General features: G+C 38.6%; 4 protein-coding genes across 4 annotated transcripts in view; 2 read left to right on the top strand and 2 right to left on the bottom strand.

Annotated features, from left to right (window-relative positions):
* LOC306992573 (uncharacterized protein) overlaps nt 1–25,622 on the top strand; it is an 868,003-nt gene that overhangs the window by 631,376 nt on the left and 211,005 nt on the right. The gene's annotated exons all lie outside the window — the stretch shown is intronic.
* The window catches only part of LOC306992642 (SLAM family member 5), a 239,746-nt gene that overhangs the window by 118,473 nt on the left and 95,651 nt on the right, over nt 1–25,622 (top strand). The window lies entirely within an intron of this gene.
* Nucleotides 10,405–14,698, bottom strand: LOC306991984 (C-type mannose receptor 2-like). The gene is made up of 5 exons (XM_079600328.1): nt 14,655–14,698; nt 14,478–14,513; nt 14,017–14,385; nt 11,347–11,697; nt 10,405–11,182 (listed from the first exon to the last, which is right to left on the bottom strand). The coding sequence occupies exons 2-5, from the start codon at nt 14,509–14,511 to the stop codon at nt 10,821–10,823; spliced, it is 1,116 nt and encodes a 371-aa protein (XP_079456454.1). The 5' UTR covers nt 14,512–14,513; nt 14,655–14,698; the 3' UTR covers nt 10,405–10,820.
* On the bottom strand, nt 22,643–25,150 carry LOC306991992 (C-type mannose receptor 2-like). Its single transcript, XM_079600340.1, has 5 exons — nt 25,085–25,150; nt 24,909–24,947; nt 24,448–24,816; nt 23,171–23,506; nt 22,643–23,006 (listed from the first exon to the last, which is right to left on the bottom strand). The coding sequence occupies exons 2-5, from the start codon at nt 24,943–24,945 to the stop codon at nt 22,645–22,647; spliced, it is 1,104 nt and encodes a 367-aa protein (XP_079456466.1). The 5' UTR covers nt 24,946–24,947; nt 25,085–25,150; the 3' UTR covers nt 22,643–22,644.

The raw sequence follows: 25,622 nt of genomic DNA, 5'->3' as shown, positions 1-25,622 counted from the left end.
TCGTTGTGTTGTGAACTTATGTTTGCTTTTTAAATTTCATTGTGTTGTGCACTACTGGGCCACCGTATAATTTATTCAGTATAATTTATTTGATACATGAATTATTCACAGATTTGAATTAATATTATAAATTGTTCATTAGTCTTGTTTTAAATCAGATTTTTATTGTTCTATCATATGCCATTATTTCTACTACTAATGTATTGTTTAAAATACACAAACTTTTTTGTGCAGTTAAAGCTTCAATTGTTCTTTTTTCCATTTCCCATCAACAATTGAAATAACATTTCTACAGGTTTTCTAAATATTCTACAGGTTATACAGTAGCACTATAAATAAATAAAAATAACGTTTCATAACTGTATAATACTATACAGTATTTTTTTAAATCAACGGTACAATACTGTACTTCAGCATGGTAAAAAATACAGTAAAATGCTGTATTTAATTTTACAGTATGCTAAACACTACTGTAGTTAGTCTAATTTTACTGTTGAATGAAATACAGCAACTACTGGATAATTGTTGCCAGTAAGTTACTGTTAATTTGACAATAAATATTTTACAGTAGTGAAAATAGAGAAGTATTTAGTGTTAAACAAGTAGTTTTTTTTTTTTTAAATGAAGGTGCTCTTAATTTTCATTAATAAATTTCTGATTATTGCAGTTTTCGGGTATTACTGTTAACAATTTTAATTTGTAGGCCTATAATTCATGTATAATCGACCTAAATGTTTTTAAATAATTTTCGATGAGGAGTAAGCTAATCTATCCCAGCAGGCTCAGGTTGTACTTGGTGAAAAATATGTATGTAACTTCTAACTAAACCACTATTCTATTTTCGATGTTGAAAAATTATATTTTTAAATTTTGTGACATTATCTTGTAATTGACCACGAGTCACAGACAGACTTCAACATTCAGCAGCAAAACACAACAATGGTAACAATTACATTTTATATGAAGTACTTTCAATTCTTTTTTAGTTACTAGAACTCTGGTGTAAGTGAACTATACTAACTAAGCTTTTGTCAGTACAACATACTATTCCTATTTCACTTTACTTTTTTTTTTTAAAAGATGATTGGTTTGTATGCTTTTTTTAAAGTAAGTCAAACTAATTAGATTTTTACAGTGCAGTATATGGTGTACCTTTTATAAAGAAATGTTTATTGAGACTGTATGGAGCTGCACTTACTGTTGTTAGATGAACTGCAGATGAAGGTCAGGCTCTTATCACATGACCAATCTTCCCACTGTCCATTTCTCATGAAAGCACACTCATCTGTGCCATCAGGTTGTCCAGGTCCCCAGTTCAGATAGAGCGCAAGTTCTCCTGAAGACCACTGCCATTTATTAACACCCGTCCTCTCCAGCCCAATCCGGACATACTGAACACCTCCATCATTCACACTCTTCTTCAGCTCGTTCATGTCGTTCATGTTGTCAACGGTGGCCAGATCTGTGTAATTCTCTCTGCAGTGTCTCTGAGCTTCAGTCCAGGTCTTCCTCACGTTTATAAAGTGATACTGACGCTGAACACATTCAGATACGGAGCAGAGAGCTGTGGAAGAGAGGGTTTGATTTAATGCTTTTCATAACAGGATCAAACCTGATGAAACTATAAACCATAAATAATACAACAAACACACTCACCAATGAGAAGAAGAATGAAATATAGAGTTTGGTCCATTTCTGAGGAAAAACACATTGAAAAACTAAGACATCAAACATTCACAGATTCGTTTTGGAGTAAAACAATGACATTTTCAGTCAGTATCTCAACAGCAGCATTAATTCACAGTACACAACCATTCAGACAATATGAACATCTGAAAGTGTAACTGTGTTTGAAGAATGAACATGTTCTTACTTTAGAGGTCGTGTGTTTCTGTCTGCAGATTTAAACTACGTGATTATTATATCTGCTCTCATCCCTCATTCAGCTCATCACATCATTTGTTTATTTTACTTCCTAGTTATTTGTGTTTGTCTACCTCTGTTTTTCTGTATTTGCATATTGACGTCAGTATCTGTTAAACTACAATTTCTGTAGAATAAAGTCTTAGCAACAACATGGACTAATCAGTCAAATATATAAACATTCATGATTTAAATTTTAACATTCACAACTAAACAGCTGATTTAATGTTATTGCTGGACTTTATAACTCATGTTACATCCCAGTTAAATTTTACGTGTATGTTTGTATCAGTCAGGACTACTTTTGACAAATGTATATTTAATATAAATGATAATGCAGTTAGTGTTGGCAATATGGTTCTGTTCTGTGCAAATGCAGCCATTCTTACGGGCAGCAAGTCAAGTCCCCTTTAGTGTAACAGAACAGATCCAGTAATCATGCATAAAATACACAGACCTCGTTAAAATTCAAAACATTTTACATGAATTGCTGTAAACAATCAAAAATACACAAGAGAGGATGATGTACATGTATCTTAGTGGTATCACTGAAGATAATCACAAGACCGATCACAGATCTCCAGGCTAAAGGTGGAGCTGGGGATGGAGGAGGGAAGTAAACCCTTCAACAGAAGGATTTAAAAGAGCACTGTGATGTGTGTGTTAAAACACATCAGCAACAGATGATTGTCAGCTAATGCAAGCTTTACTGACGTGGCCTGAACTGATGCAATGCTTGATTTCTCTGATCATATTTAAAGGGTTAGTTCACCCAAAAATGAAAAAATTGACTCACGCTGAAACCATATGACATTCTTCTTTCAGACGAACACAGTCGGAGTTATATTAAAAAATGTCCTGGCTCTTCCAAGCTTTATAATTGTAGTGAATGGGAGCACAAAATTTGAAGCACAAAAAGTACATCCATTCATTATAAAAGTGCTGCACACGACTGTGCGGGGTTAATAAAGGCCTTCTGAAGTGAAGTGATGTGTTTGTGTAAGAAAAATATCCATATTTACTACAATTACTATAGCTTCCAGCAGACGGCCTACGCAAGTCGGCTTACGCCACAAGAGTAACACTTGACGATGTATGTCGTAGATGTAGGAGTCGCGGAAGATTTGACGCCTCTCGCGGTTCAAACAAACAGGGCTGGGCATTTTTTAAATATAACTCTGATTGTGTTCGTCTGAAAGATAAATGTCATATACACCTGGGATGGCTTCAGGGTGAGTAAATGTCAAATCATGGGGTAATTTTAATTTTTGAGTAAACTATCCCTTTAACAAGTGTGAACAGCACTTCGCAGAAAGATGCTGAAAGTCGCTGCAGAAACAAGGTTGTGTTGTTGCAAAGTGACGGTCGAGCAGAAAATGACAATATAATGGAGACGAGTTGAATTATGAGACCGGTGGAGATAAGCACAGAATAAAGCCACACATGTCCTTCATTTCTGTCGCTGCCTCAGAAGACGCAGGACTCAAGCGCAACGACTACATATTGTCATGTTGTAAATAAGAAAACATCTGTATCGCAAACCCCTCCATGTTGTCGTTGATGTTTTTGGCGTATACATTGGAAATATACCCTGGGCTTTTTTGTGTATTTTATCCTCGACAGTTTTTTTTAAATTATGTATGATCCTTCCTTGTATAACATTTTCTGCTTCAATATTGTCTAATAAATCAATCAAAAGTATGCCTACCAACGCAACGTCATTGCCAGTGAAACCAAGACTCACAAATCAGATCCGAACAGTTGCGAAACACAGTGTGGACGGTTAATAATTTAGATCAGATTCCAATCGGATGAACAAATAATTGGATTTGGACTGACAGTGTGAACACAGACTTTTCATCTGTTTGTGTGTGAACTGAACAACCCACTAATGATCTGATTGATGAGTGTTGAGTTCATTAGTGAAGACTGGTGATACTGGTTACTGAGAGCCTTTAAAACCCAGTTTGAGGATCCAGTAAAAGAGAAAGAAACGTGTGTGAGATGAAGGATTGAGTTTGATCATTGAGAGAGTTTGAGGGATCAAAAAAAGTCAAGATGAAGAGAAAGTAAATACTTTTGTCACCACCGCTGGTGTTGAGGAGGAGACACGGCAGACATTCACAACAGAGACGAGATAAAGACGAGTGTGTTAATATCATGCTTTCATTCCTCTGAAGCTCATATATAATGTTAGTAAAGGTTGTTGGACTCTCATTATCTCACTGAAATAATATCATCATCGTCTGCGGTTTCAGAATAAACGTGTCTTTATTTCCTCTGTCTAAAGACTTGATTGTGATTGGCTGGAATGCGGACATTAAAACATTGGTACTTTTTTTAGAATTAATCTCTTTGTGAATTTTTTTTCATACTCCTGTTGTTTACTGTTTGTTTTTTGTTTCTTTGTTTATGAAACATGAACACATCTGCATGTAAACACATCCTCATCACTCATTTGTTTATGTCCACATTTAGACTTTCAGGATGGAACATATTTACATCTCTGGCGTGAAACAGGAGAAACAGTGAGTCTTATTGTTCTAGTCATATTTCATTACATTTCATTCAGTCTTAATGATCTGTTAGTTTTACTGCAACAACAGGAAAGTTACTCCATAATTGTGTCCCAATTCAGAGCTGAATCCTTCGAAGCTCGAAGTGAACGTTGTTAAATGAGACTCTTTAACATACAGAGGATTTCCTGTTTACATCACCAGCTGTTCCCGCCCACCGCTCCTGTCGCCTAGCAACAGTGCACCATCAGGACACACCAGAGACGTTTCTGACAGACTTTTAAATACTAAGATGGAGACAGAAATTTCTCTTTCTTTGGAAGCCAGCGCTGAGACAAGACCATAGACAGTTAAAAGAAGTCTGTTTAAACTGTGTAATGTTCATTTTAATCAAATTAGTAACAACTAGTTAAAGGGGGGGTACAATGGTGTTTCATATATTCAGAGTTGTTTACAGTGTTAAAGAGATGGATTCTCATGCTAATAATGGCCAAAGTTTGAAAAGTTATTTTGAACGAATAACAGAGAATTTCTGTGCTGAAAATCATACTTCCGGGTTGCAACACGTTTCGGCTGTTTTTTTTCTATCGTAGATCTAATGACGTAGACCAGAGTGGAACTCCTTATATGAGCATTGCTCTCGGAAAAGCGCGTTCACGCACACGTCGACCAGAGGAGAGAAAGACCGCGCTCATCGACGCGCCACTACCGGAAATCATCATCAGCAGCGCTAAATAGGAATGGTTGATGTCAAGAATGTCTCCAAAAAAGTGTGTTTTGGGATGTGAGGGAAAGTTTACCTTGTTCAGCTTCCCAAAGAACCCAGTGTTACTGGAACAGTGGATGCAGTTTGTATGTTGTGGATGCTCCCGCTTGACTCTATAGCTCCGCCCACGCCCAGAATCAAGGACCTCGGCTTTTTCCGGATAGAATCGGAAAGCTGTATTTTTATTTTATAAATATGATGAAACTAAAGACTTTTTGGAGATATGAAGGACGCACTATTACTCTATAGGTACTCAAGATTAACATGAGATTGACTGAAACTAAGTATTTTACCCCCCCTTTAACTTAGATTATTTCTCATGTTATTATTGTATCATTATTCATATCATATTTGAAATAACCAGTGGTGGAACGACTCTCTTCCAACACTGCATCCATCCAGACAAACCACAGCCCAGTTGCAAAAAAATGTCCATTATATTTTAACTTATCCCTTTTTTTTTTTTTTTTCCTGAAAGGGAGTTTTGGTTAAAACCCAGCTAGACTTGACGTGAAAATTTGGTTGAAAATTAACATCGACTTGACGTCTAAACTTGATGTCAAGCTCCGATGTTAGTCAAAATAAACACCCCTATATATACATATACAACCCTAACCTATTGGGGAAGTGGGAATCTCCTCAACCACCACCAATAATAAAACATCAACATCTAAACCTCTGTTAATTCTCAGTAAGAACTTCTGTAGACGTCTGGCAGAAATAAAGTCAGTCTGGGGTGCGTTTCCCGAAAGCATCGTTAGCCAACTATGGTCGCAAGTTCCGTCGTTATCAGCATAGTTCAACGATTTGGTGTTTCCCGAAACCATCGTTCCAACGAACGTTCGCAAACAGCATCGCAAACTTGTGTGGTTGGAACGACAGCTCTCGAGCTGTGGTTAGAAGCATAGTTTCTAGTTTACATGAGATATAGAATGAATAAATCCTTATCTTTAGCAAAATAAGCAAGCTGACATTCAGTACAACCCGTGTTTTTTATTTAGAATACACACAAATGTAATTTACGTCTTCTAGTTTGTCAAGAGATTTAAAGCACCGTTTTTGAAGACTGCGCATGTGTGAACGTGCTCAACTATGTAAGAACGAGCCAAATATTGAGTCTGGTAATAAAGCAAAATAACTGAGAAAAAAATTAAATGGTCTTCAGATGCCATGTCTGTAACTTATATGACAAAATCTAGCGTTAATTCGATCTCAAACAGATTAATTAAAATAAGTTATTAGTCCACCACGTGCGAGACGTCATAAACCAACGTGGTTGAACGATACTTTACGACATACGGTTTCGGGAAACAGTCGTGACGAGCTAGTTGATTTCTCCAACGATGCATCGTACTACGGTAGTTAAGCAGCGAGCTATATAGTTGTACGGGAAACGCACCCCTGGTTAGTAATAAGTGAAGCTGGTAACGCTGTTTGTGGAGTTGTTCAATCCTCTGCTGAGATCTTCACAGGTTTAATGTCTTCTTTTCTCTTCAGTTGATGTAATCTAAAACTGTGGCTGAAGTCAGTTGTAGTTCTTGCGTTTCGCTGTTATCTCTGTCCTTCAGTTATTCTGCTTGTTAACAGCAGATATCTTCAATAATGCTCAATCATCACTCAATTAATCACTTACAGTAATTATATTTTGCTAAATAAAATGATCTTGCCAGAAGAATTGCGCGTTATCTTTATTATTTATTTTTCCGTCTGAAACATCTCAGTGAACTGTTGTGAGGGTTTACGCATACACCGCTGTAAACTGGAATTTAGCGTTTTCCGACGTTTCAGTGTGGATGAGAAACGTGGAAAATGTTTGAAAATGGTAGTGTGGATGGAGAGCATGTTTAAACGAAAACGCCATTTTCAAATGTATCCGGATTACGTAGACTCAGTTACACTGAACACCCTGTAGTGTGCACACTGAGCAGTGTTCATTTCATCTGGGCTAACCCTTGAGGGAACTGAGGACAAGTGGATCAGGTCAAACCCATCTGAGCCCCACACGGCTGCACTGGGAAGCTCTCAGATTTCATCAAAAATGTTCTTCATTTCTGAAGATGAATGAAAGTCTTATGGGTTTGAAACGTGAGGTTTTTTTTTTATCATTAATACTTTTAAATATCATCCCACTGACCATGTGATAATATGAAATGACATCCAACACTGACGTGATGAAGCAAAAAAATTATGAAAACATGTTGTGACTAAAAAGTTAATAATACAGTGTTATTTATACGCTTAGGCTATTAGTGTCATCATCCTGGTTCTTTTCTCTTTTTCTCTCTCTACCTCCCTCTGCTGGTTTCTTCCTTTCCCTATTTCTCTCACTCTCTTCAGCTCATTCACACACACCCATTATCACTCACTCATTCCCAGCAGCTGTTCCTCGTTCTCCCATCATCCTCACACCTGCTCTCTATCCCCTGTCATTAGTCTCTCTATATAGCCCTCTTTTCCTACTCTTCTTTGTCGGATTATTATTGTTGACTGTCACATATGTTGCTTATCATTGTATTCTATCTTTGTATTAGAATTTGTCAAGCTCAATCTAGTCCTGTCCTGTCCTGTCCTGTCCTGTCCTGTCCAGTCCTGTTATACTCTGCCTGGGAGATATCTACTGCTGTATGTTACCTGACTTGTGCTTTGCCCAGTTTATCTGCTGTGGAGAGTTGCTGAAGGTCCAACGCCTCGCCAGAGCCCCTGGCCTCGTTCTCACATGACCTGCTGCTTAAGCTGTCTCTCTGATTATTGTTTTGAGAAAAACCTTTGTTTATCTGCCAAAGTGGCTTTGCCTTATTTCTATTAAAAGAGACATTATCTGCATTTTGCCTTTTGGGTCCTCTCTCTCTGCATACCGTGACAATTAGCATGGGAAAAGTGTTGATTAATGAAAATCGGCCAGCTCGGGGGGCGGTAATTGTAGTAGGCTATAGTATTTCGGGTTGATTAATTTATTGTATTTTAAAACCCTTCTAATGTGACCCACAGTTTTATCCTTAAAGAGTTTTATTAGGAAAACCCAAAATCATTATCTCTTGTGTTAATTGATTTTATATGCAAAAAAAATCATCCACAAGCAAGTGGCCTCTTTTTTTCTTGTTGAATTGAACTCTCTTGTTTCATCACTCAGGCTGCATTATGATGAATTCAAAGATATTTAACCTTGTCATTGTGCTTTTTTATATATTATTGTAAGACTGAAGAACTGGAAGAGACTGCTACTCTCTGAGAAAACAAAGGAAATTAAAGGGATAGTTCACCCAAAAATTTAAATTCTGTCAGTAATTACTCTCCCTCATGTTGTTCAACCCCGTAAGACTTTCGTTCATCTTCGGGACACAAATGAAGATATTTTTGATGAACTCTGAGAGCGGTCTCACTCCTCCATAGGCTTCTTAAGGGATTGAAACTTGACGGTCAGAAAGTTATTAAAGACATTGTTAAAATAGTCCAAGTGACTACAGCGGCTCAACCATATGTTTATCAAGCGACGCAAATACTTTTGTGCGCAAAAACAAAAAACAAAATAACGACTTTATTCCACTATTCATTATCTTCAGTGTGGGCCTCGAGTGAGTTCACGTAGTATATCTGTGCAGCACGTCTGTGTTGTACGTCACACGTAGGCTCACTATTGGCCGACGCTGGTCATGTGTGTGATGTGTGTAATGCGTGTGACGTGCAACACAGAAGCGCTGCAGTTATACTACGTGAACTCACTCGAGGCCCACACTGAAGATAATGAATAGTGGAATAAACTATTTTTTTAACAATGACATTTTAACGATGTCTTTAATAACTTTCTGGGCCGGCAAGTTTCAATCCCTTATATGGAGGAGTGTGACAGCTCTCAGATTTCATCAAAAATATCTTCATTTGTGTTCTGAAGATGAAGGAAAGTCTTCGGGGTTGAACAACATGAGGGAGAGAAATTACTGACAGAGTTTACATTTTTGGGTGAACTAACCCTTTAACAGTTGAACTCTCTTACTATATTACCATCCCCATTCGAGACACGATCACACTTGAGTTGATTACCTCCCAATTTACGCATTATTCCCTTCACCCATCCCTACCCGAATTCACCCAACAATCTATTACTCTGAATGCAAATTCCCATTGTTAGCAAATGTTTCCATGTGAAAGAAGTTTCTGTGTATATAAAGACATGCAACAAGAGGCTCGGGGCGATTTGTAACTCAAATTAGCTTGTGATGTGGAGTGTATGCAAGACACTCGCATCTTGTATTTTATAATGTCAGGTTCGCATCTTTTCTCTTTATTCCAGTGCGTTTGATGTTTTGGATTTCTTTGAACTGATTATGAAATTGGCATGATACACTATACCTGACATAATATTAATATTAAACGGATTCGTATGTTACCGCAAGCTTTGCGTCAGATTAGTGACGTCTAATATTTGGCACTAATTCAAGTGTATGTGGTTCGCTAAGACAAGAAGTGAATTTCCGTTTATAACAGCAAAAATCCTGCTTGACCAACCTAAATCTGTGTGTCTTACCTCTGTTTTAATGTAATGTTACTTTAGATAACTGTTTGTGGGCAACATGGCCAATCCAAAGCTATTATAAGAGAAGTAATATTGGTCAGCTTATATCTGTAGTAGTGGCCATACCTCTGCCTGAAGTAAATATTACGTTAAATTCAAGTGTATGCAATCACTGGGGCTATACCAAAGTATCTTTGATCGTGTAAGTGTGAAGGCGACCAAGGTATATAGCTGTATTTCCGTTGTTTTTCTGTGTGAACGCATTAGCCGTGTTTAACTGTGGCGTTATAAGCTCTTCTAATAACGCAGCGCTCAAGTTAAAATAAGTTCAAGTAAAACACGCCTGGAGATCCTGCGTTCCCCTGTTCCACTGCCTGCGTCTGCCGGTTTTGCTTTGAAAGTTGTTGCTTTTGGTGTGAACTGTGAACACACCATAACTCCTGAGTGAGCATCATGAGGTAAGATGCAGATTATTGTGCTGTGTTTTTAAATTTGATCATGAGTTCTGAGCGTTCTCACATAACTCTGTCCTCATTCATTTATGTTCATCGTTTTAAATACTCTACCACAGCACCCCTGCCCTGATATAATATATTCACACAGCTATGCATAAGATACTCTTCAGTTACATAAATTATCATATGTACTATATACATTTACACACACAGACCGTGTTTAATGTCAAATAATGATCTTTTAAAACTGTTGCTAATTTGTGTTGGTCATAAACCCCTTGTGAAACTTTGTGTTGATATAATCCTTCTATATTTGTGAAAATATCTTATAATTGACCATGAGTCACACACAGACTTCAACATTCAGCAGCAAAACACAACGATGGTAACAATTACATTTTATTTTAAGTAAATAATGAAGCACTCTCAGATCTTTTTACTAGATCTCGTGTAAATGAACTACTAACTAAGTATTAATTTCATTGCAAGCATCCAATGCAATCGGTTTGCATGTTTTTTTGTTTTTTTTTACTAATGAGATTTTACAGTGTACGTTGATATAAGAACATTATCTTTTGAAAACAAGTAGTGTTTAAAAAAAAAAAACATTTGCCAGTAATAAAAGAACAACACAAGCATTTCCTCCACTCCTAAGATCTGCTGCAGATGAAGTTGAGTGTGTCGTGTTGAGGACGGCTGGTCCAGCGCTGATCTCCTCCAGACTGAACTGCTCCAGATCTCACTGCAGACACACAGTCCTCGTCTCCTGTGCCGTTCCCTGGAGCCCAGTTCTGATAGCACACGGTCTCTCCGCTCACCCAGAACCAGAGGCCCACAGTGCAGGAGTGACGTAAACCCAACCACACCGCCTCAGTAGACGCACGTTTGACCACATTCATCACACGACGCTGCATCTCTTCTGAATGAACCGAGACCAGATCCGTATTATTCTGTCTGCAGTATCTCAGAGCTTCAGGCCACGTCAGATTCTCTCTGATCAGAATCAGTTTATCTGGACACAAAACACACCACAAGCAGAAACTAGAGAGAGACTGATCAAAAACAACATGCAGAACACACACTGTGGAGGAATCTGTCATGTCAGACATGTAGCGTGAGCTTTAAGATATCTGGAGCTGATGGATGGATTGTGTGTGTTTGTGAGGATCTGCTCACCTTCATGACACACAAAAGGGTATTGGTTGTTGCATGAGAAGTCGAGCCATTGTGCCGGAGCCTTTGGTTTGATCACTGTACAGTTTTCATTTCCTCCAACATTATTAGGTTCACTAGACTCCCAGTCTCTGAATGAGGAGTTACTCTGATCTGACCACTGCCATGGGTCTCTGACTCTGAACAGACCGATCCAGACATTATTAGATATGTGACTATCATTGATGAACTTCTGAACCTGTTGACTCTCATTCTGGTTCCTCACACTGACCAGATCACTGTAATTCTGTCTGCAGTATCTCTGAGCGTCTGTCCAGTTCTTCATCTGATCGACAAAGACGAGTCCTGTGTTCACTTTAAGAAAAACAAATGTAAACAGATTCATGAATACATTTTTTCATTATTCTTATGATTTATGGTTTTTAATGTGAATAAGAGCAGCGGTGGAAGCATCAGAAACACGTGTCATTCAAAGTCTGATTCTGATGATATATTAAATATTTTGAATATTCATAATGGTTTTGCTGATGTAACATGAAGTTATATTTGTGAATTTTTGTGATAATTATATTGTAATTTTATATTGTTCTATTATGTTTTGTTGCATATTTCTCTAGAATACTGGATTCAGACACACAGATCTGAATGAGAGAAACATCAAACATTGAAGATCTTACACTGCATATTAATATGTTTTTAGTCCTTAGAAATATCCCAGTAAGGTAATACACTGAACAATAATGTTCAGTTATGTCACTAATAATGATGAACTAATCATTTACAAAACATGACTATACATTCATAAATTATTAATAAGTGATATGCTAACTTTTTATAAATGTTTTGTTAATTCAGTTATAAGTCACTTTTTAATTATTAGTAAATGATGAACTAATCATGACTATACATTCATAAAATTATCATTAAGTAATATGCTAACATTTTATGAATGATTTGATAATTTGGTTATAAGTAATATGTTATTAGTTAATGATGATCTAATAATTTACAAAAGATGACTATGGGCCCTATTTTAACGATCTGAAACGCAAGTGTCAAAGCGCAAGGAACTTTGTGGGCGGATCCCGGCGCTGTTGCTATTTTCCCGGCGGGATAAACGACTCTTGCGCTCGGCACAAATCTAAAAGTGGTTGATCTGAAGTAGCTTCATTATTCATAGGTGTGGTTTGGGCGTAACGTGAAATAAACCAATCAGAGCGTCCTCTCACATTCCCTTTAAGAGCCGGCGCGCTTGTTCCGTGGCAGATCGCTATTATAACGGCGGATTTGATTTGTCAGGGCCGTAAAACACAGAGAAGTGACATTGGGGATGATGGGAGAAACCCACCCAAATTAGCTTCGGTTAAACAGGCGTATAATTTGGGTAAATGTGTAGCCTAATCTAGATTTTTTTTTTTTATCTAGATCTTTTTCACATCTTCACGGACACAACAATGATTTCCCTCGTGTGTTAATATTTTTCCTTGTAATAATGTATGATTTGCAAAAATGAAAACTGCTGCATCGGTTTATAATTATTAGAGAATCAAAGTGGATGCTCGTTAACACGCTACATTATGGCCAAGCACGCGCCCTTAAAATACCATTTGACTAACGCGCAACGCGCCGCTGTCTTTAGACCGTTTTTTTTCCTGGTCAGTGGCGCAATTGCTTTCTAAAACTGGAAAATAGCACCAGGGAACGTTTGCGCCGGAACACGCCTCCTCTTTGCGCTGAACCGCCCCCGCGAGCGCAAGTTCATTCCCTAATTTACCGACGTGCGTCTGTGGAGGGAAAAGTCCGCTGTGCGCGGGTGCAGAATAGGAATGATACATGCATCGGTGTTCAAAGTCAATTGCGCTGGGTGCAAGATAGGGCCCGTTATGTTTATAAAATTATTAATAAGTGGTATGCTAACGATTTACACGTAAGTAATCTTAAAAAAAACTGTAAATCATGAAATAAATCGAACTGATCAACAGTAGATGATAAGTTATTAGTTGATAAATTATTTAGCACTTATAAATCATTGAAGTATTTATGTCAGAATTGCTTTAGTATCATTATCTCAATAAACAATAGTTAATCATGAACAAATAATGAACAAACCATTAGTAAATGATCAGTATTTAATTTATTGATGTAGGCCTATATTTAAGTAAGCTGGTCTGTGTAAAAGCACAAACATGCAGGAATGCTCAAGCAGAATTTTTAAGAAGAGTTTTATTTTTTTTATTTTTTTTATTTTTTTATAAATGCCTGCCTGTCAGGCGATTGCAGTGGGTTATGTTAAATCCTTTCACTCATCAGCACAGACTTGTGTTTTGTGTGGTCTGGGTGGGATCTGCTGTAGTGATAATGTGAACCTCAGAACCGCTTTAACGTCCACTGAAGATCATATCAGGTGCACATGTGTGTAAAGACTGTGTGTGTGTGTGTGTGTGTGTGTGTGTGTGTGTGTGTGTGTGTGTGTGTCAGAGAAGCGGTCTATACCCTCACCAGTCAGCACTTACACTGCAGTGCACACTACAGAGTGTTTACAAAGCTTTCTGCATCCCCTAAACCATTCATCACTTTTAAAAATGTTACGTATAATTTGTAGTAATTTGTATAATGTGTGGTGTATCTTTTTATAAATGAATGTTTATTGAGACTGTATGGAGCTGCTCTTACTGTTGTTAGATGAACTGCAGATGAAGGTCCGGCTTTTACTACATGACTCATCATGCCATTCTCCATTTCTCATTAAAGCACACTCCTCAACTCCACCATTACGTTGTCCAGGTTTCCAGTTCAGATAGAGCGCAGGTTCTCCTGAAGACCACTGCCATTTATCAACACTTGTCTTCTCCAGCCCAATCCAGATATACTGATCACCTCCAGTATTCACACTCTTCTTCAGCTCGATCATGTCGTTCATGTTGTCAACGGTGGCCAGATCTGTGTAATTCTCTCTGCAGTGTGTCTGAGCTTCAGTCCAGGTCTTCGTCTCGTTTATAAAGTGATACTGACGCTGAACACATTCAGATACGGAGCAGAGAGCTGTGAAAGAGAGGGTTTGATTTAATGCTTTTCATAACAGGGTCAAACCTGATGAATCTATAAACCATAAATAATACAACAAACACACTCACCGACGAGAAGAATCAAATATAGAGTTTGGTCCATTTCTGAGGAAACACACATTGAAAAATAAAAAAATTATCATATTCATCTTATAATCATATAAGCATATAACTTGATTCACAATCATTGAGACAATATGAACATCTGAAAGTGTAATTGTGTTTGAAGAATGAACATGTTCTTACTTTAGAGGTCGTGTGTTTCTGTCCTGAGTCTGATGTTTCTGTCTGCAGATTTAAACTACGTGATTATTATATCTGCTCTCATCCCTCATTCAGCTCATCACATCATTTGTTTATTACTCTAAAACTAATTTAATATTTTACTTCCTCTATATTTGTGTTTTTCCAACTCTTTCCCCTGATTTGCATCTTGACGTCTGTGTCAGTCAGTATCAGATATGGACCTTAATCAGAAAATTATATATGGACATTCTTAATTTATATTTTAACTTTACTAACTAAACAGTGTATCTAAAGTTATTGCTGGACTGTATAACTCGTGTTACATCCCTGTTCAGTTTGACATGTATGTTTGTGTTTCTCTGGTTTTGGTCACTTTTGATCTGTTTGTGTGTGAACTGAACAACACACTAATGATCTGATTGATGAGTGTTGAGTTCATTAGTGAAGACTGGTGATACTGGTTACTGAGAGCCTTTAAATCCCAGTTTGAGGATCCAGTCAAAGAGAAAGAAACGTGTGTGAGATGAAGGAGTGAGTTTGATTATTGAGAGAGTTTGTCTGTGTCTGAAATCACATACTCTCTTGAGGTTTGTATTTTGAATAAGAAATGACTTCATGACCAGTAAAAAAGTATGTTTTATACAGGATGAGTGTGTGTAGTATAAATGTAATCCAGACGTACTACATTCTCCATGTTGTCATTGTTATGAGACCTATCAGCGTCAGCGTCACTTCACTGCCATTCATAAATCCACTCCTGTGGCCTCATGGGATAGTAAAGTGTTTATCATATGCACACTTCTGAATCCCACAGGAAGAAGCAGGTCATCCGGGTACTTTATACTCTTTTATGAGCCCTGAGAATTCGGACATACTTCTACCGTCACATACCTTTCTCACCTGCTGTATAGTGAAGTATGGGATTTCAGATGAAGCCTGCGTTGAGAGGAGGGATTGAGGGATTAAAAAAGACAAGATAAAGAGCAAGGAAAGTCTTTTTTTTTTGTCACCACCGCTGTTGAGGAGAAGACCACAGCCGAGATTCACAACAGAAACGAGATAAAGCGATCATATCATGCTTTCATTCCCCTAAAGCTCATATATAGGCTAATGTTAGTAAAAGTTGTTGGACTCTCATTATCTCAATGAAATAATATCATCATCTTCTGCGGTTTCAGAATAAACGTGTCTTTATTTCGCTATATACTTGATTGTGGTTGGCTGGAATGAGGACATTAAAACATTGTTATGCGTTTTTAGAATACGTGAAAATTCTTATTTTGTTGTTTCATTCTCCTGCTGTTTACTGTCTGTTTTTTTGTTTATAAAACATGAACACATGCATGTAAACACATCCTCATCACTCATTTGCTTATGTACAGACCACATTTAGACATTCAGGATATATGATATTTACATCTCTGACATGAAACAGAAGGAGAAACACAATTCCCCTTTAAAGAGATGCAGTAAAATAATTGTTTATTTTACAACATTTTTGTTTATTTATAAGAGTGGTTCAAAGCAAAAAAATTGACTTAAAAATAAAAAGCAGGGTTAAAAAAACATATGTTCTCTAAACCATGTTTAATTGATAATTTATGGTATGAATGAATACCACTCTATAAGTTATTGAATAAAAGTTGGTTCCCTTTCAAACTGTTTACTCATATTGCATCGCTAGACGCTATGGGGGAAACTCATTTTCTCTTTATTTTGAAGCCTTTATTCAAAAGCGCAGTGGCACTGCACAGCCATAACAGAGCGGCGATCTGGGTTCTGAGCACGGCGACAGGAGGTTACTCGCTTTAATCTGCTCGCAGACCACCCCGCTTTTACAAAGTGCATGGATGCAGCGCGTTCCCCTGAGACAGAAGAGGATGCGCATCCTGAACTACCTCAACGACTGGCTCATCTTGGCCCAGTCAGAGGAAGAATTCATATCTCACAGATTAATATCTCACAGATCTGTGCTTCTCAGACATCTGAAATGCCTTGGACTCAGACTAAATTCAGCCAAGCGCTCACTTTCTCCCAGCCAGAAAATCTCCTTTCTTGGGAGCGGTTCTAGACTCAGCCCAAATGAGGGCGTGACTAACTCACGAGCACGCTCAGCTGGTTCAGCGGCTCGGCTCAGAACGTTTCAGAAGATGATAGGCCTTATATAGGGCTCTGCATCGCCAGTACTTCCGTTAGGCCTGCTGCACATGCCCCCTACAAAAAAAGCGTCTGCATACCAACTGCCTCGAAATGATGGTGGTTTTTCTGACCCTCAAAATCTTCCTACCACACCTAATAGGACACCATGTCTTAGTCCGGTCGGACACCATGGCGGTAGTGTTCTACATAAACCAAGAGGGTAGAGGTTGCAGCTTCTGTACAGACTAGCCCGACGCCTCCTATGGTGGGCACAATGCAACCTGCGCTCTCTGAGACCCGTGCATGTACTGGGCAGGCTGAACCAGAGTCCCTCCCTCCCCAGACGGTTCAAATGATCTGGAGCATCTTTAGCAAGGCAGAGGTTGACCTCTTCACCTCCGAAGGCAACTCTCTCTGCCAAATATTCTTTACGAAGAACATGGATGCACTGGCCCCTCGAATGGCCCAGCCTCCTCTATTATGTCTTTCCCCGGTCACGCTGCCCCCTTAGGTCAACAGAGGAATCAGGGAAGACAGTCGTGCTGTTCTTCTGGTGGCCCCTCTCTGGCGGACCCAGCCTTGGTTCCCCCGAGTTGACTCAGCTGCTCGCAGCCATACATGCCAACCCTCCCGATTTTTCCGGGAGACTCCCGAATTTCAAAGCCCCTCCCGAAAATCTCCCGGACCGACCTTTCTCCCGAATTTCTCCCGATTTCCACCTGGACAACAATATTGCTACACCATCCGTCACTGGGCGCCCTTTCAGACCGAACAATAATAAAGGTTACACACCTAGAAGTCAAGCGCGGCAATCAGAACGGAAAAAGAAGCAGTCTATGCGCTGTCAGAGCGTTTATATACTGTCTATGTGTCAGAGCCGTCTATGGGTTTGCGAGCCTCCGCTGCGCGCGCCTCCCCACGAGGCATTTATACTTCGCGCTCGCCGGTGTACTATTCTTTGAAAAGACAGGGTGCGACTCGGTGTAATTGTCCTCTAAACCATAAGGAATCAGCGGTGAGAAGAAGTCAGGTACACTCGTGAATGTTTATTTTAGTACACTTTAGTAGGCTACACCAAAACCACACTACAAAAGAATCGTGCAAAGCAGTAAACCAGATTATTCCTTGTGACATTAGAAAAAAAAATAAAAAAATGGATATGAGAATGTAATCTACAACTAGATTAACGTTATCTTACATAATTTCTATGTTTTTATTTAGTTTTGTCAACCTTTTTATAAAACATGGCCATTTTTTTATTTCAAGGGCTTATGTCTGCTATTGTAGGCTAATTTAGTTAATGTAAGCAACTAACATTGCTTACACCCCCCCCCCCCCCCAACTAACATTGCTCAATCACCGATTCGGGAAGACGAGCGTCAACCTCACTTACTTTGCCCTGTTCGGGCCTTTAGAGTATACATTCAGCGTTCTACCGATTTTAGGCAGTCAGAGCAGATCTTTGTATGGTAAGTTGGCCGCACCAAAGGGCTTATGCTCTTGAAGCAGAGACTATGTTGGATAGTGGACACTATTGCGTTGGCTAATGCTTCGGTGGGCCTTCAATGCCCCATCGGAGTCAGATCTCACTCCACCAGAGGCGTGGCCCAGTGCCGTGTCTATTGGTGACATCTGCGGCTGCCAGCTGGTCCTCGCCGTCCACCTTCACCAGATTTTACAATTTGGTGGTCCCTGTGCTGCAGGCACAAATCCTCTCTGTCTAGCTGGAGTTGACCTCGGGGGAAGCTCAACCCACTATTACCCTTCCAGAGGCTCCGACCTCAGTCCAAGCCCTTCTTTATAGGCATATCTTGCCCTTCCCTAGCCTTACCGCATAGGGATCCTCAATGGAGCGTTCCAGGTTAGGGCCACAGAACGTCGTTCTGCTCATAAGCAGGATGTGATTAGATTGGTTCCCCATAGTGTCAAGCGACGCAATACGAGTTAATGATTTGAAAGGGAACATCTCGGTTACATATGTAACGATTAATTCTGGAAGCTTGTAGACAGTTAAGTCATATTAATGTGTTTCTTTGAAAGATCACATAAGTTGCGAGAAAGCATGAAAATATGAAAATAAAAGTTTTTTTGTCTGCTAAATATCTGATGCCTTAACATCTTGAAACAAACTTTCACAAATATATGTTTACATATGACTATGAAACTTTGTTTGAATATTATAAATAAAATGAAAACGTTACTTTTTGTGAAAATTCTTATTTTTCTTCCTGTTTACCGTTTTTTGTTTTGTTTATAAAACATGAACACATTTGCATGTAAACATCCTCATCACTCATTTGTTTATGTCCACTTTTAGACGGTCAGGATGGAAAATATTTACATCTGACGTGAAACAGGAGACAGTGAGTGTTATTGTTCTAGTCATATTTCATTACATTTCATTCAGTCTTATTCATTTGCAGAGATAAATACGTTGTTACATCCCAGGGGCCTGTTTCAATACATTTACATTTACATTTATGCATTTGGCAGACACTTTTATCCAAAGCGACTTACATTGCATTATCCTATACATTTATATATAGGTATGTGCAATCCCCTGGGATCGAACCCACACCTTGCGTTGTTAACGCAATGCTCTTACCACTGAGCTACAGGAAAGCCCTTCAATAAGGAGGTTCAACCAACTCTGAGTTAAAACTTGAACTTGTTGAGTTACCCTGAGATGGGAACATTACATTAAACTGTCATATGGTTGGTTTTGACATTGGCTGTCATGAGGCATTATAACTGTGTCATGAATATTTTTCTTGTCTTCAACTACAGTGGTACAAATTGAATTTGTCATGACAGCCAATGTCAAAACAAATACATGACAGTTTAAAGGAGAACTCCAGCGCAAAATGAACCTTTGGTCTAATTACACATTGTTACCTAGTCAACCGTTATCTGAGATTTGTTTTCATGATTATCGAATGTAAATAGTTTTATCTCTAAAAACAGTTTAGCCTATAACGCTAGTATAACGCTAGTATATTGGGCATAGAGTAATGACAAATAAAAATCGCTTGTTAATACCACTAACAAGGCTCAAAATAGCCCCACACTAACACGGCAGCATAATGAGGGTCCCTACCTTCAAACCGAAGCATTGAGAACTTTGACAGTGTCCAGACAGTTTAATAAGAAGATATTTTATACATACAGTCAACTTCACGTATACAAGCAGAAGCCATCTTTGAAAAACAGACTCTATCAGTCGATCAACGAACCACCGATCCAAATGCGCTGAACTGTGTAGAATCTCATATGGTCCAGCGCATTTAGATCGGCGTTTCGTTGATTGACTGATCGAGTCTGTTTTTCAAAGATGGCTTCTGCTTGTATACGTGAAGTTGACTGTATGTATAAAATATCTTCTTATTAAACTGTCTGGACACTGTCAAAGTTCTCAATGCTTCGGTTTGAAGGTAGGGACCCTCATTATGCTGCCGTGTTAGTGTGGGGCTATTTTGAGCCTTGTTAGTGGTATTAACAAGCGATTTTTATTTGTCATTACTCTATGCCCAATATACTAGCGTTATACTAGCGTTATAGGCTAAACTGTTTTTAGAGATTATAGGCTAAACTGTTTTTAGAGATTAAACAGGCGTATAATTTGGGTAGTAAATGTGTAGCCTAATCTAGATTTTTTTTTTTTTTTTATCTAGATAGATCTTTTTCACATCTTCACGGACACAACAATGATTTCCCTCGTGTGTTAATATTTTTCCTTGTAATAATGTATGATTTGCAAAAATGAAAACTGCTGCATCTGTTTATATTAGAGAATCAAAGTGGATGCGCGTTAACATTATGGCCAAGCACGCGCCCTTAAAATACCATATCACTAACGCGCAACGCGCCACTGTCTTTAGACTGTTTTTTTCCTGATCAATGGCGCAATTGCTTTCTAAAACTGGAAAATAGCACCATGGAAGTTTTGCGCCGGAACACGCCTCCTCTTTGCGCTGAACCGCCCCCGCGAGCGCAAGTTCATTCCCTAATTTACCGACGTGCGTCTGTGGAGGGAAAAGTCCGCTGTGCGCGGGTGCAAAATAGGAATGATACATGCGTCGGTGTTCAAAGTCAATTGCGCTGGGTGCAAGATAGGGCCCTTAATGACAGTTGTCATAAACATGCATAAAACCTCCTTCATATTCATGACATGTGTCATGTCAGTCTTATGCACACCCCTTCAAGTAAAGTGTTAACCATTAGGGTAATTGTTGAAGATGTCATTTGTAGTTAGTAATTAATAACTATTTTAGAGTAACTTGCCGAACTGTTATAATATCAGAGGTGAAACTGGTTATTCAGTTATTCAACCTAATTTTAATTTTCATGTAAGCTAAGTCATTAAAAGAATGTGGCAGCAGCTGAAAATGAAATATAAAAACATCATTCAATCAGGTAAGGTTGAGCATATCATCGGTATAGGCTACCTGACTTTACAAACATTTGACATATTAAATAACTAAATAGCATCCAGTGTCTAGCAGTGCAGCAGCATTTTGGGCTGAGGGAATTCCTGGAGGGACTTCATCAGAGCCAGTCACTCCAAGGGCCTTCATACAATGTAAGAGTGTTACGAACTGCTCCGAGACACGAAGGTTGAGATCCAAATGCAGCTTTAATTAAGGGGCAAACCAGACACGTAATCCACTATACAGGCAATAGGTCAAAACACAGGTAGGCAGTCCAAACAAACAAACAAACAAAACAGGCAGGGGTCAGAGGCAAAAGAGTAATTCACGGAACAGGCAAGAAATCCAAAAACCAAGAGACAGAAAACCAGGGAAAACGCTCGGAAATGCAGTGCAACAACATACAAAACTTTGCAGTGAGAGAATGAGTGAACATGGTATAAATAGGCTGAGACTAACAGGGTAATGAGACACAGGTGAATGCAATCAGTGATGATGAGTCCGGGTAGGGAGTTATGGGAAATGTAGTTTGTGAGGGAGTGATAAGGGTCTGGTGTGGAGTGCCCTCTGGTGGCTCTCAAGGGCACTCCAGCTGGTGACCGTTACAAAGAGGTCTACATGTGTGCTATTTTTTATATATGGTATTTTTTAAATTTCCATTTATTTTACTTTGGGTTGGGTTTTTCGTTGGTCCCAACAGATTCTGCTGGTAATATCTGTCTTTTGGAGCCTCTTGTCCCAACATAACCCCAGGCAGTTGTAAGTAGCCTACTCAATACACCAGAAATTATGACAAATAGTGTTATAAAGTGTACTCAACCAAATGCTCATCTTCACAGGATGATGGGGATGAAGGAACAGTTTCTGCTGCCACAGAGAGGCCTACAGGTGTCTACACATCAGACAATCTACACATTCACATTTTTATGTGGAGTAGCCTATAATCCAAGTTTATATCTAAGTATATTATTACCCTCCCCACAGATGAACACACTTCAGTGATTTTCAATAAATGCCACAGTTTAATTCTGTAGAACTTGTTTAGAACTACATTATGTTAATCTAATCTACTGTATTTTCAGTTGCCAGTTACGGAGTGTTATATAGACTTCATCTTATTTAAAAAATTGAAAAAACAGCAATGAATAAATGTACAGAAATAATAAATGAAGTGTTTAAACACCGCTTCCTCTTTAAAAAAAGGGGAAGAGACCGCAATGAACTCTGGGTTTACCGAAGAAAACCTGCTCCCGACCAGGTTAGGTTCACAGAGTAAGTTACCATGGTAACTGACTCTGAGTATAAGTTACCTCTCTTTCACTTGGCTTGAGTTATTCTGCTTTCTCGGGTTAGTAAAATGATCATTGTACTTGAAAAAATGAAGATTTGCCAGTTTTGAAAGAACACAAATATATCCTCCACTCCTAAGATCTGCTGCAGATGAAGTTGAGTGTGTCGTGTTGAGGACGGCTGGTCCAGCGCTGATCTCCTCCAGACTGAACTGCTCCAGATCTCACTGCAGACACACAGTCCTCGTCTCCTGTGCCGTTCCCTGGAGCCCAGTTCTGATAGCACACGGTCTCTCCGCTCACCCAGAACCAGAGGCCCACAGTGCAGGAGTGACGTAAACCCAACCACACCGCCGCAGTAGACGCACGTTTAACCACATTCACCACACGACGCTGCATCTCTTCTGAATGAACCGAGACCAGATCCGTATTATTCTGTCTGCAGTATCTCAGAGCTTCAGGCCACGTCAGATTCTCTCTGATCAGAATCAGTTTATCTGGACACAAAACACACCACAAGCAGAAACTAGAGAGAGACTCATCAAAAACAACATGCAGAACACACACTGTGGAGGAATCTGTCATGTCAGACATGTAGCGTGAGCTTTAAGATATCTGGAGCTGATGGATGGATTGTGTGTGTTTGTGAGGATCTGCTCACCTTCATGACACACAAAAGGGTATTGGTTGTTGCATGAGAAGTCGAGCCATTGTGCCGGAGCCTTTGGTTCGATCGCTGTACAGTTTTCATTTCCTCCAGCATTATTAGGTTCACCAGACTCCCAGTCTCTGAAAGAGGAGTTTCTCTGATCTGACCACTGCCATGAGTCTCTAAACAGACCGATCCAGACATCATTAGATATGTGATTATCATTGATGAACTTCTGAACCTGTTGACTCTCATTCTGGTTCCTCACACTGACCAGATCACTGTGATGCTGTCTGCAGAAACTCTGAGCGTCTCTCCAGTTCTTCGTCTGATTGACAAAGACGAGTCCTGTGTTCGCTTTAAGAAAAACAAATGGAAACAGATTCATGAATCAATTTATTCATTATTATTATGATGATTTATGGTTTTTAATGTGAATAAGAGCAGTGGTGGAAGCATCAGAAATGTGTTATTCAAAGACTGATTCTACAGCTTCTAACATTGAAAATAATAATTTGATACAATGGACTTATTATGTCCATACATGTTTTTACATTGTACTTCTATTTAAAAAATACCTGCATGTAATTACAGCTGTAATTCATTTATGTATACATTGGGGTATTGGAGTACATTATGTATAATGCCTACTGATGTTTTTAAACGAAACCTAAAAACATATATTTAAAAAAAAGGCTTTTGATGAATGTATTTTTATAGTTTTCCTTTTAACTATTCATTAACCTTGTTTTTATTTAACTATCTGCTCTGTAGCACTTTGAGATTGCTGTAATGTAAAGTGCAATCCAAATAAAATGTATTATTATTATTATTGGTAATTACACTGTTGACCCTTCCCTTACACCTTAACCCACCCTTAAACCTGTCCTAACCTTACCCGCATCACACCTCAATAGCAGCAAACGTGTTTTACAATACAACATGAACACAATAAGTACATTACACTTCTTTTTCGATGTAAGTACATAGTACGGTACTTAAAGACACTTAATATGTCTAGGTTAAAAATGTTCTAGGCTCTCTAATGGCAGATTCCCAAAGAAGTTATCAACAACAAAAGATCAACATGCATTAATTAAAGAAAAGTCCCTGTCCTATATCGGTTTAGTCTCTAGAAATTGACTTTAAGTTGTCTCCGCTATATTTATGACCACATTAAACAGTAGAAGAAAATAGAATTGCATAAAAAGTTTGTACAGTATATGGTGTATATTTTTATTACAACGTTTATGTGAATGTTTAATGTGATTGTATGGAGCTGCACTTACTGTTGCTAGATGTGTTGCAGATAAAAGTCACGTTGGTACTACATGGGAAATCATGCCATTGACCATTTTGCATTAAAGCACACCTCTCATCTCCACCATTAGGTTGTCCAGATCCCCAGTTCAGATAGAGCGAAGGTTCTCCTGAAGACCACTGCCATTTATTAACATCCATCCTCTGAAGCCCAATCCAGACATACTGAACACCTCCATCATTCACACTCTTCTTCAGCTCGTTCATGTCGTTCATGTTGTCAACGGTGGCCAGATCTGTGTAATTCTCTCTGCAGAGTCTCTGAGCTTCAGTCCAGGTCTTGTTCACGTTTATAAAGTGATACTGACGCTGAACACATTCAGATACGGAGCAGAGAGCTGTGAAAGAGAGGGTTTGATTTAATGCTTTTCATAACAGGATCAAACCTGATGAAACTATAAACCATAAATAATACAACAAACACACTCACCAATGAGAAGAAGAATCAAATATAGAGTTTGGTCCATTTCTGAGGAAAAACACATAGAAAAACTAAAAAACTCTCATATTCATCTTATATTAAAACATATTCATATAAGCACAACTTATTTAAGAATATTAAAATCTGAAAGTGTAATTGTGTGTGAAGAATGAACATGTTCTTACTTTAGAGGTCGTGTGTTTCTGTCCTGAGTCTGATGTTTCTGTCTGCAGATTTAAACTACGTGATTATTATATCTGCTCTCATTCCTCATTCGGCTCATCACATAATTTCTCTAAAAACCCCTATTTTATATTTTACTTCCTCTAAATGTGTTGTTTATCCAACTTTTTCCCCTTACGTATTTGCATCTTGACGCCTGTCAGTCTGTATCAGTCTATGTTAATATGGACCTTAATCAGAAAATGATATATATATATATATATGCAGATTAATAATTTATATTTTAACTTTAATTACTAAAATTTGACATGTTTGTGTTTCTCTGTTTTTGTCACTTTTGATCTGTTTGTGTGTGAACTGAACAACCCACTAATGATCTGATTGATGAGTGTTGAGTTCATTAGTGAAGACTGGTGATACTGGTTACTGAGAGCCTTTAAAACCCTGTTTGAGGATCCAGTCAAAGAGAAAGAAACGTGTGTGAGATGAAGGAGAGAGTTTGACTATTGAGAGCGTTTGGGTGCGTCTGAAATCACATTC

This window comes from Phoxinus phoxinus (genome assembly GCF_949152265.1).
Source record: "Phoxinus phoxinus genome assembly, chromosome: 2".
Lineage (NCBI taxonomy): Eukaryota > Metazoa > Chordata > Actinopteri > Cypriniformes > Leuciscidae > Phoxinus > Phoxinus phoxinus.
Note: the sequence above shows the minus strand (reverse complement) of the source record. Positions and strands in the feature narration are given on the sequence as shown.